At 33.1% G+C, this 13,115-nt stretch overlaps 1 protein-coding gene across 18 annotated transcripts in view; it reads right to left on the reverse strand.

The window, feature by feature from the left end:
* PDLIM5 (PDZ and LIM domain 5) overlaps positions 1 to 13,115 on the reverse strand; it is a 223,796-nt gene that overhangs the window by 93,414 nt on the left and 117,267 nt on the right. For 17 of the 18 annotated variants that reach the window (XM_037020076.2, XM_037020074.2, XM_037020078.2 and 14 more), the window contains exon 4: positions 1,260 to 1,302. In XM_037020076.2, the coding sequence (XP_036875971.2) occupies positions 1,260 to 1,302 (43 nt within the window). Of the gene's footprint in view, positions 1 to 1,259; positions 1,303 to 13,115 lie in introns of those variants that run through there. The other variant, XM_073237288.1, reaches the window with a different exon arrangement.

Consider the following 13,115-nt stretch of genomic DNA (forward strand, 5'->3'; position numbering starts at 1 on the left):
ACACACTGAGCAAATATTTTTTTATAAAAATTCAAAACAGAGCAAGAAAAGTATAAAAAAGCCTAAAGGTCATCTTAAGCATCAATTTAGACGTATTCCAAAGGAAAACTTTTCAATATCCCACAATAAACAAAATATTGCTAACAGAACATTTATTTTAAAATATCCAGTCTCAATTATTCTTTCAAGCGTTTTTAATTATTCTCCAGAGGACAGATATTTATTTTTAACAGAAGCAGCAGCACATTTCTAAGTCTTCAATTAAAACGAGGGGGGGGTGCAGGAAAAAGATCATGTTAATCTAGCTCAGAAATGTGCACATTCTAATTACTTATTTTCAATCAAGAAATTGCTTAAAAGGAAAAATGTAACTAAAAAGCAAGCAAATGAATCTTTTCACTTGCCAAAATCAATCTTTTCCCTTTTCTATAATCCACCTGTTTCTCTCTCTGGAATGTTTTGAGGTATCATGCAGAGATGGAATAAAATTATTTTCCTTTTCCAAAATAAATCATTAAGAGTCAGTAGTTACATAAGGGAAAAACAAAGAAAAATAACTTATAAGAAACATCAACCACTCCTAAAATTTTAAAAAGCATAAAGTGGTGGCTCTATTATGTTTGATTTTAAGGGAAAAAATGATAATCTAAATTAACCTTGTAGAGATAATAAAGCTAACTGAAGGAGAAAAGGTAGTGTAATGCTTCAGCAAATCGATACAATAATTCAATAGAAAAGGCAGAAGTAAAATTAAGGGAAAAAAAACAAAAGCATAAACCTAATGTATATAAATATGGTTTGGAACACTTTGAGGAGATACATGAGACAAAAAGTATACCTGCCAATAGCTTAATCCAAGAATACTCTGAAAATGTAATTAAAACCTTAATAATATTATTAGTAAAATGTTATTAAATACTTTTTATGATATTCATTTTCAGTAACCACTTATTTGTTCTCTGTAGAATATGTGACTAAAGATAGGCAAATTAGAAGTTAATGTGAATGTAAAAAATCTGGGCGGAAGTTATTGACTATACGGCATTGGAAATAATATTTTAATAATAACAGTACAATTACAGATGGTACTTCCGTATATGCTCATTTCCATTCTCACATCATCTTCAAAGGAAAAAGAACTGTGAGGAAAATTGCTTAAAACTATCAATTGTCAGTATGGCCTGAGACAGGAATGGAAATCACACCAGTTCAGGAGGGACTATCAAATGGTACCTAATGCTACTAGGTTACAAACATACCTTTTGAACGGGAACTGGCTCAGGCTTGGGTGTAGCAGATGCTCTGAGTAGGGGAAGAAATAAGAAATGGAAAAAAAAAAAAACATGAATTTTTGCAAACTTGCAAACATTTTATTAATGGAATTTTTATTTTTATATACCTTAACATACTAAATCATAACTTACAGTTCCATAATTCATGGTTTTGACTATTCACAATCTACTAACTAGTTCATGTAACTCAAGTGCTGCAAGATCCAAAACCCTTACTCATTAGGTATTCATTAGCTCTCTACAGACTCACATGAGGAAAGACAAACACCAGTCCTGTTTGCTAATACACCCATGTTTAATCTTTAAATTAAGGCTATTCTCCACCCAAAAGGGCAAAGTATAATGAACATGACTTTCTGATTCTTGAATGCTCCTGAAACATCTAATCTGAATCTCTACCACCAATGATACCTGTGTTTTTTCCTAACATCCATGAATACATCCAAAGGATAATGGTCTCTTTGTGAAGAAAATGAACAAATTCTGGTTGAATTAGGTCACCAGATGAGTATTTATTTTGTATATATATTCTTAAGCGCTTATGTACATAATATATTTGTTATGCTTACACTAAACTGTAAATTATCCCAATAGTCTGCAGTTTCGATAAAGGAAATGACCATGTCCCATTTGTGTCTCTGTATCAGCACTGTGCCTGGCATGTAATTGGTCACCAATAATGAGTGTGGAAAGGAGAAAACAAGGAAAGGAAAAAAAACAAAAATCCATGCATAGAACTTGACTCCAAATTCAAATTAATTGATTATTATTTTTTCTTTATCAAATGTACATCACAATAGTTCAATGGTCCTCCCCTCCCCCTGCAGCAACCACTAGTCACTTCTCAGTGCTTATGAGTCTACTGCTGCTTTGTCCCTTCTGTTTTGCTTTTTTTAATACTCCAAATAAGTGAAATCACATGGTGCTTGTCTTTTTCCACCTGGCTTATTCACTAAGCATGATACCCTCTAGATCCATCCATGTTGTTGCAAATGGCAGGATTTCTTTTCTTTTTATGACTGAATAATATTCTATTGTGTATATGCACCACTTCTTTATCCATTTATCGACTGATGGACACTTACGTTGCTTCCATATCTTGGCTACTGCAAACAGTGTGGCAATAAACATGGGGTATATATATCTTTTTGATTCAGGGTTCTTGTTTTCTTTGGGTAAATTTCTAGGAGTGGAATTACTGGGTCAAATGGTATTTCTATTTTTAGTTTTTTGAGGAATCTCCATACTGCCTTCCACAGTGGTTGCACCAATTTGCAGTCCCATGAACAGTGTAGGAGGGTTCCTATTTCTCTGCATCCTTGCCAGCATTTGCTGTTTCCTGTCTTTTGGATAGTGGCCATTCTAACTGGTGTGAGGTGATATCTCATTGTGGTTTTAATTTACAGTTCCCTGATGATTAGTGGTGTGGAGCATCTTTTCGTGTGCCTGTTGGCCATCTATCTGTATTTCTTCTTTGGAGAAGTGTCTGTTCAGGTCCTCTCCTCATTTTTTGACTGGGTTATTTGTTTTTTGGGTGTTGAGGTATATGGGTTTGTACATACCTCATATTAATTATTTTTAATATATGTTTTTTGTATTACTATTGTCTCTTTGGTAAGCATAAACTAGTAATAACAATAACTGATTTGATCAATTGTCTCACATAATCATGGCATATAACTAAAGAAGCAACTATCATTATCCCCACTTTTCAGATGAAGAAATTCAAAGTTAGAGCAAGTAAATTATGGAGATGGACTACGGCCAACAGTTCTCACACTGTAATATACTGGCTGTAGTCGAGGATAGTAACTAAACAATTGGGAAAGTTTCCAATGATTTAAAGGCTATTTACCCATTATTAAGGTACATGCTGTATTTAATAATGCCAGAAGTAGCTGGATTCCTCTTTTATCACACATGCCTGAACATAAGTATAGAATTCAAGAAATGTAACCACGGTAGGTAAATTATAAGTGATAACAATTTTAAGCTACAAACCATGAGACTGTTTTACAGAGATAACAGATCACCAATTAAGATGAAAGCACAGGATATCTGGACTCTGACGGTAACCTAGTAATGAACTCTGATCGACATTTTTAGGGGCAATCGAATTTTTCAATAACAACTGATTTGGTTAGCTAGAGCAAGCACTGACTAAATAAGTGACTAAACTAATGAGAGGCCACAATGGATGCTAACATTAGATTACTGCAACAGAGAATTATACTCTGTGCAGTTGCATAACTTGCCATGTGTACTCTCAAATAGACAATTTCTCTTTTTGCTTATGGGATTATTATAACAAGCAAAGAAAACAGAACAGTGGAATCTTACTTTCACTGACATTTTACAGTAAGATGCAATTATAAAGGATCTATTTATTAAAACCATCTAAGGCATTAATTGAAAGTTTGTCATAATAGAGGAAATGATGATGTCCTTTCTCATCTGGACACTTAAAGGTACATGGATCTCTTCTAGCAATGTTCTTACAAGAAAAGAACATGATGTTTAACAGTCACCAAGTTTCCAAACAGAATAAAATACATATATCCTACATCTATTTTTAAAAAAAGTCTTTCATTGCTCTTAGGTGTTACTCCTGTTGAAGCACATTAGCGGCAGCAGAGCCCCTAATGGTTAGTTTTTGTGCATTTTGGAGTCTAACTTCTAACTTTGTTGAGAAAGCACTGAATAATAATGACTCCTAACATAATTTATGGATTGAAAGTTCTACAAAAATACTGCTTGAAATCTTGAATTCACAAAAAAAAAGTTTAAATCTGAAAGCCTGAATCTGTTTGCCTTCTGACAAAGTCTCACAGGTGCAGTGGCATGAACTAAGATGAGGAGTCAGAGAAAGGCTGGGCAAAATGCCCTAAAAATTCTAGGATGGAGTCCATTACACATTAAAAAACCAACAATCATTTTTAGGAAAAACACAGACAGGCTTATAATTAAATGTCAAAAGAGCTGACATCAGATGCAATAAAATTTAGTTCCTGGTTTAAATATTTACGCAAACAACAAGTGAGTTACAAAATCAATGAAACTTAGAAGGTTCCTTAAGGGTTACTTTAGCATATATGCCAATCAGGTATTCCTGTTACCTCTGTTTGAATATTTACAGGAACCCACAATTTAAGCCATGTAATTTTTGAATCCTTATATTTAAAGTGGGCTTCATGCTAGTGTGTTATTTTGCTTTTTGGAGTAAACAGAAGAAGTCAGAAATGTCCTCATTAAAAATACTTGGAAACCCATTTTTAACACACAACATAAAATCTGTAATATGCATTAGTTACATTTTAAAAGAAAAACAGGCTATATAAATCTTACATTTAAATGTATACATACTCTCAGACACTAAAACTATTGTGGTTCAGGAAATTTAGACTGTGTAACAAGTGAAATCTGCAATCTTAATGAACTGCTATAACATAAGTTTTTTTAAAAAATCAAACTTTACTGAATATCAAAGAATAACAAAATAAAAAGATAAACCATCTTTTACTTTCAAATGTATAGATATTTCTTTTAAAGTTAATACATAATGCTTGTGAGAGTACTCCGTATGGTGCTGGATGAACTATACATTATTATAGCTCTTTTGAAAAATGATTTGACATTCATGAAAAGCCTTAAAGAAAGCTCATACCCTTTGACATAACAATCAACTTATAGGAATCTACCATAATGAAATAATGTGAAATATGAAATTATGAATAAAGATATTCATTCCCTACAGTATAACTTACAATAGGGAAAATTGGAAATAATCAATTAAATACACAACATTGAGGAAATGGTTAACTGTAATATAATCACATGAGGAAACATTATGAAATGATTAAAATCATTCTTAAAAAGAATTCTGAATCGCATGATAATATGCTTGCTTTATGATGTTAAGTGAAAAAAGGAAGACATAAAATAGCATACAGAGCATGAGCATTGCATGGAAAAACACCAGTATTTTAGTAGAGGTTTTCTATGACCATTATTTGTTTTCTCTCTTTTGTGTGTGTTCTCCAAATTTTATACAATATACATGTGCTACTTTTTGTAAGTTAAGACTATTCCTCAAAGCATGCTTCACAGAAAACCAACTTCCAAACCAGAAAAACAAATAAGAAAAATAAGATTCTGTTATCAAAGATACCAGAAAACTTAAAATTACATGAGCAGCTTAGCCAGAGGACTTCTCAGAACCTTTAAATGCCCAAAGAAGAAAACACTGTGGATTACTGTTCTTACCTATTTATGGAATATTTATTTATTTAGAATATTTATTTATTTAGGAAACCTTTCTCAAGACTAGAGTTAGGAAGGGAAAACCCTGGGAAATACTATTTTAAAGAATCAGTAAAGAAAGTAAATCTTTGTTAGTCTGAAATGTTTACATAAGTCTCCTACAAGTAATTCCTACAAGGGAAAAAAATTATAATCCATAAAGTCCTCAAAACCTTTTGTTATACAGAATCTTTCGTACTGAACTAGTGCTTACTTGAAGTTTAATAAGATACCCAGAAACTGTGAGCATAATTTAATCAGTGTTTAAGGAGGAAAATACTATTTTCTTCACCAAACTAAAATATATTTCCTACATTCCTTGAAAAAATCATAATATATGAATAAGAAAAACTATTTCTCAAATTAAAAGTTTTATCACTGTCTTTTTTTTAAGAAAAAATTTATAATGAGCATCTGCTCCTTTACTTTGGAAATGTCCCAGATAACTTAAAAGCAAATAATTTTGTATATACTTTTAAATAAATGAATAGCTTTAAAAACTGGGGCATAATTATTAAAAATTATTCCTACATTTTTCTCTTCAAATCCTGGGTAATTTGCAATGGGATAACATATCTCCCTTTCAACTGCAGTGATCATCACAAGTTACTTTTGTGTAGTGTTTCAAATGAGCAGAGATCCTGGCAATGGCTTAGTGCCACGGTCTCAACAATTTGCTTATTGTTCTGTCTTCCCTTAGTGCAAAGCCACTGTACAGGAGTAAACTATGACAGTGAGAGACTAGTGCCTTGGCCCAGTACTATTCTCAGCTCATGGAACTCAAAGAACAAAGCCGTCAGTGTGACTAGAACTATCTATTTGGAAGGCTGATTAAATTTTGTAAGAGCAGTATTAAGAAAAAAAAAATCCCTGATGCATTACAAGCTTCAGAACTTGCTGAACAGTTGAAAGAAGTTCTAAGTTGTAATGGATTGTATTAGAAACTACAATTGAGCTGTTCTGGTTAGAATAATGTATAGAAAAAATAATGCCATAAATAAGCAATAGCTCTATCAAGGATTTGATTCAAATACAAACCAAGCAAAACTGCATTTTATGAACTATCTTATATAACATTTATTTTTAAATGATTATTACATTTTTCTAATACTGCATTGTGAGTAACATGTTTTTAGTTAAAGTAGCCAATGAATGTTCATGTTAGTGTTAAACATGAGAAATTAAGCAACAGAAATAGACTGATAAAGGTTATTCACATTACTAATGTCTTGGTGACGCCTTCAACCATATATAATATACTTAACTCATAAACAATTATACAGAAAAGAGGAAGAATATTTAGCTCATCTTCTGTGAGATGAGCTGTATCTTAGTTTCCCACAGCACGGCCATCTTTGGGATCATTGACCTCAGGACCCATAAACACTAGGGTATATCATTAATCACTTTAATTGCAAAGTTGTCAATTTGCAATAACAAAGCAACTCAAGATGGGGGGAAAGTGAGCACTCAAGTGTGCAGAGGGATGTCTCTCTAAACAATTCCCTATATTTTATAGTACTTCCAGTGAATCTACTTTCCTAAAGACTCAAACCTTAAACATTTAAATCACTTACACCAAGGTTATCAGCGGTATTCTTCTAAATGATCTGAGATATGTAAAGATTGTATTTTCAATAAACAAAAGCACAAAACAGTCATGTATCAACATGTTATAATATCTTTTAGCTTATAAAAATTGGACTCACCACATACACATGCACTCATACACACAGGCTCACTTTCTCACTCCTTTCATCTGCTCTGTCTTAACTATGAGAACTAATTAAGTGCAAGTTTTCCTCTAGAGAGAAAGAAATAATCCAAAGCAGGATAGACTTTGACGAGTGGGAGAAAGAAGGTAAGAAGACAGAAGGCAAGGGAATTGCTTTAGCCCCTCTGAGTACCTAGGGCTTGATTACCTACTGCTTGGGCGCAGCCTGAAATTGGGTGTGGCTCTGATAAACTCAGAACAGGCAACTACCACCTGTTAATTACCTCTCTAGATAAAGGCTTTTGTTGTAAACATCCTTTTCAGGTGATAGGCTTTGAGCAGGGGGTGGGGGGGAGGGAGGGAAGGAAGGAAGGAAGGAAGGAGGGAGGGAGGGGGAAGGGGGGGGAGGAAGGGAAGGGGAGGAAGGGAGGAGGGGGAGAGGAGGGAGGGAAGAAGGAAGGAAGGGAGGGAGGGAAGGACTTGTACTGAGCATCCCTGAGCGGACCTGCATGGTTACACTGTTTTCAAGGAAAAAAAAATGAGGGGAGTAGAGAAGGGAACATTAGACTACATTTAAAATATTGCCCATTATACAAGTAATAATAGCATCAATGTCAACATCACAGCTATCTTTTATTGGGGTCTTACTGGGAGCTTAACAGTGAATTAAAGGCCTTATTTACAATATATTGCATAAGTTTCAGAAATAAAGCCTAGAAATGTTAAATAACTTGGACTGCTGAAAAGCTTAATGTCAATGTCCACGTTTTCCTACCTCTAATATATCCATCCTACCCAGCAGAAGCCAACAAATTAACAGATATTTCTTCCTCTCATAATATGCTGATTTGTTTTCTGTATTAACGTACACCAACTCAATGCTATCAAGATCTCCAAAAATGCAAATTGAATACCAATTAATTTAAATAACAAGTTTTGGTGTCAGTTTTATATATAACTTGACATCCTTCACTTGAGATCATCCTTTCCTATCTGGTCATTAATATTTATTGAGCCAGAGACACTGTTCCAGGATTTGGGAATACAGTCATAAACAAGTCAAAGGTCCCTTGCCTGGAATCTATATTCTAATGGAGAAGGCAGATCAGTGAATTAATAAGACAGTTTCATTTAGTGATAAATGCAAAATTTCATATTATTCTACCCGATTTTAGATAGAAAATATTTTTTTTTTACTCAACATTTATTTCAGGTAAAACAGTTTCATCTGTCCATTATGCCTCACGTCTACACTCAAAATCACCACAGAATCATTTAAGGAAAAAAGTGCACTTTTCTATTAGTATTTATAAAGTAATTTCTATCAAACAGATGTTGAAGAGATTGCACATTTTAGATGTGCTCAAGGTTAAATAACAAGAATTACAAAGTTTAGGATTATTCATTCTTATTATGGGTAAAATTATTTTACAGTGAAAATACTATTTCAATAAAGGTTTTTAAACAAGAAATCTATTTTACATGCCCCACTGTTAAGAAATGACAAACTTCATTGCAAAGGGCCAGACAGTCAATATTTTAGGCTTTGTGGGTCACAGGATCTCGATTAAGCTATTCAAGCTCTGTCATTACAGCAAGAAAGATGACACAGACAAAATGTAAATGAGTGAACATGGTTATGTTCCAATAAAACTTTATAAAAACAGACAGGGGCTAGATTTTGCCTGTAGGTCATAGTTGCCCACCCCAACTTTAGATCATTTTATGGTTTTGATTGTAACAAAACTTTTGGGAAATAATCCTACATTAATGACCAAGGTTTTTTTGCACTCACGTCTCAGAATCATTCTACATAAGGAAAAACCCCTAATTCAGTTTGTTCAGACACTGGTAGGTATTAAGAAATGAGAGTTGAGCTTATTATTCTTTGTGGTTGCAGGATATTACCTTTCAATTTTCTCGACTACTTAACCTTAAACTTTCATACCATTTGCTGAATGACGCATTTAAACTTCCAAACCACCCATTCAAATAAAGTTCACCAAATGGAACTATATTGAAGCTTGGTGTAGGGATAGTACTAATATTATTGGATTAAGGATGACATTTTAAGCATTATTTTTAACTCTGCTCCTCAGCATCTCAATCTCAGTTCATTTGCTAATAACATGATAAAGGCTACTAAAAATCTCTCTAATCTTCTGCTTCCATATATTATAAATGGAACTATTAGTAATGAAATTGTGCTTTTAAAAATTTTAAGACAACAACTAACAAGGATAAAATATGTATTCTATAAGACAAGAAGCTGTAAAGTATTTTTCTTTTTTCCCATTTTTTTCCACCAAAATCCTATACATTTTTATCAGGCATGGGTTGTAATACTTTCAGGATTGATATAAACAAGTCATCTAGAGTTGCATTCTCTGAAAAACCTACTAGGTTTATATCTTACTTTGGGCATAACAGTAACTACTTCTATTTAATATATTCTCTTCCAGCTCTAATCAGGTAAAGAAAAAAAAATTATCAACACAGTACTTTTTTACTGTATGAAAATAATAGGATTTGCAAAGCAAAGCAAATAATAAGCAAAAAATTAGTAGGAGTCCCATTTATACATCTACAGTTTTCCAGATCTTTCATAACACTATTAAAACATCCTTCAACAACAAATTTTGTTATAATTCGTATTAGGAAAGTAGGCTTCAATAACAAACTATATGCATAAATGGATTTTCAGACTTCCAGCAATGCATATAAAATTAACTGCTGCAGGAAAACCTTGATAAGGGTCAGATGTTAGAGAGTAGTAGAAAAATGCTTGTAAAAGTAGTAGAAAGCAGTATAAGCCAGCACAACCCATGATCCAGTATTTCTCTACTTTTTTTTTTCTTCCTTTTAGGAAAAGTTTAGAATCCTAAAGAGACAGAGAAATCCAACCTTTTATATTCTCACTTTCTCTTATCAAGCTTTCACTGATAGAGGTATTTTCTAAGAACTAGGAGAAATAGCTAACTGACGGTTGCAAGTCTAAGTTACCAATAAAAGTAACTATTCTACAGTTTTTTAGCTGGTACAACAAGGATAGTAATCCTCCCCTCACAGAATTGTTTTGAGGATGGAATGAGGTCATGTGTGTCACATACCCAGAGGAGTGATTTACACAAAATAAGCAGTGACAGACACCACTTTCTTATCCTTATATGGAAGATTTGACAATGGGTTTTTGGAAATTATCCTGTTTCTCATTACATACTGTTACATTACCTACCAGGGTAAGTTTCAAGAGAAAATAACAACAAACAAAAAATGGATAAGAAAATATCACTTACTGAGTGCCTACCAAATGCAAATAATTTTGTTTGGCCTATTAAGTAAAACATCTAATGTACTCTTCTTTAGTAAGTGGTATAGTTCTCATTTTAAATATAGGAAGCAGAAGCTCAGATAGGTTAAATACTTTGACAATTTAGAATTTGAAAATGACAGAACCAGGATTTGAACCCAAGTCTTCCAAATGCTTTATATGTAGCTCTAACACTCTGCCTTCCAGGAATCATACCAAATAAAGTGAAAGTTAAAAAAGTAACTTCAGCAAAGAACTTCAGAGAAAAATGGTTTTAAACAATGGATAATTATTATCTTTCTTTTAACTAATAATTATTCATTTTCATTGCTGTCTTTGGTTTAACTTATGTAAACAAAAGTTACTGATTGTAAATACATACATCGTATATATATTTATGTAGTTAACATACAGAGAGAGTTGATATATGTAGGTATCTGTCTACCTATCTATAGAAATTGCACACTTTATAGCTTGAGCAATATATATATATAAATAAGGGTTTAAGTTTTCAGACAATTCCCAGTTAAAGTTTAATAAGCATGCAAAAACAGAGAAACAAAAGCCTTCAGTCCATTCTTCCCTATTTTTCCAGAGAAGAGAAACATTTCTCCCTAGAGCAATAAAAATTCTCTAATAGTTTCATTTTCCAGCAGGATGGGGCTGGAGGTGAACATCACCTTAGGTGCTAACAACATCTATGTTGTTCTGTTCACAATAGCAACCAGCTTCTGAAATTAGTAGTCATCCAAACCCCATGATACCCACCACATTACACAATCTTCTTGTAGGTACGTGTCAAGAACCTCTCCTCTCCCTCACAATCTTGAGAAAATAAAAGGGACTGACACCATAGTCCCCATTACAATTATTGATGGTAATATGCTACCAATAATTCAGAGTGAATCAGACTGCAGATCTAAGATACAGGGGTATATACTGAGCATGTAAAATTACAGAAATAACCATGATGGTTCCTTTACAATTTGGTTTTGGCTACATATTCATATATACCTAATCACTGAATATAGATCTACACACATAATATATATCTAGCCACTGTATAACATATTTTTGATAGTGCTCAATTCTTTTTTAATCAGCCTGTACTTTCATAAACAAACACATGCCCTTTTGTTATGATCAGAATGTAGCTCCTGTAAAACACCAGATTTGTTATGCTTAGCACAGCATTCCATATTACCATAAATTATTTTAACCAAGTACCTTCTCATTTCTGACCAATATGTACTATACCCAAATGTCACTTCAAGTTCAAGACAACACTTGTGCTATATCTCTTCCTTCAATTAATTAATTTCATTAACTTATTAACTAATCCCACAAAATTTATTGAGCCCCTTACAGCACAAGCTCTGTTGTAGGATGTGGGCCAACAGTAAAGAATAGAACAAACTGAATTCCTACTTTTAAGTGCTTACATTCTATTTGGGAGAAGCAGACTAATAACAAACAAGCCAAGTATGTCACTCTGTAATGAACATGATGGAGCATAAAAAAGCAAGACAGGGACAGAGATGTTATGTTATATAAAGGAGTCAGAGCAGGCCTCTCTAATAAGCTGAAATCTGAGCAGAGATCTGAAGTAGAGAATTCCAGGCAAACCTTAGCAAACCTAAAGGCTCTGAGGCAGGAATGTGCCAGTGAAGCTAGAGTGGGAGTGAAAGCTGGGAGAGCAGTAAGAGATGAAGCCTGAGAACCAAAACACATAAACTACTTTATGTCACTGTAAGGACCTTCTCTTTTACTCTTCTCAGTGAGATGGAAAAGTATTCCTCAACACAGTACTTCATTCTGTAACAAAGGTAAATCCAAACCTCAAATTAAAAATAATAAAAATACAGTGTTGAGCAATAAGTTAACCTGCATATGTGTTTGAAATTACTAACTAAAAGAAGAGGAAGAGAGAGGGACTAAGACTTGCCTTAAATCTTAAATATACAAATGAAACAAAGCAAAATATCTAATTTGTTCTTCATTCATCCAAAGTGTAAGATAATGCTCTTTGAGCTTCACATTTTATATAGTCTCTGTCCTATGCCATTATTAGACATACAATTTTGTCACTTTTTCCAGATACTTCTCTTTTTCTATTCTTGTCTAAACAGCAAACACTTTTTATAAAATGGGTATTTTTTAGGTATTTCAATGAAATTCAAGGGGACAAGCATTCAGCATTTAGCACAACCTTATTGCAGAGAGCACAGAAATGAAAACTTCACATTCTTTATAGCCTCAACTTCAGTCTTTTTATTTAACACCTACAAAAAAATTTTGAGTAGGTTTAGGTTTTTTAAAAATCTGGAGATAGTTAAGAGTCAAAGGAATTTAAAAAGTAATGATCTAATAACAGTAACCACACTAGTGGGGGGTGAGAATTTAATAATATGGGTAACTGTTGAACCACTGTGTTGTACATCTGAAACCAATATAAGATTGTATATCAATGATACTTCAATAAAAAAAAATAATAATAATC

The sequence above is a fragment of the Manis javanica genome, chromosome 5 (genome assembly GCF_040802235.1).
Source record: "Manis javanica isolate MJ-LG chromosome 5, MJ_LKY, whole genome shotgun sequence".
Taxonomy (NCBI): domain Eukaryota; kingdom Metazoa; phylum Chordata; class Mammalia; order Pholidota; family Manidae; genus Manis; species Manis javanica.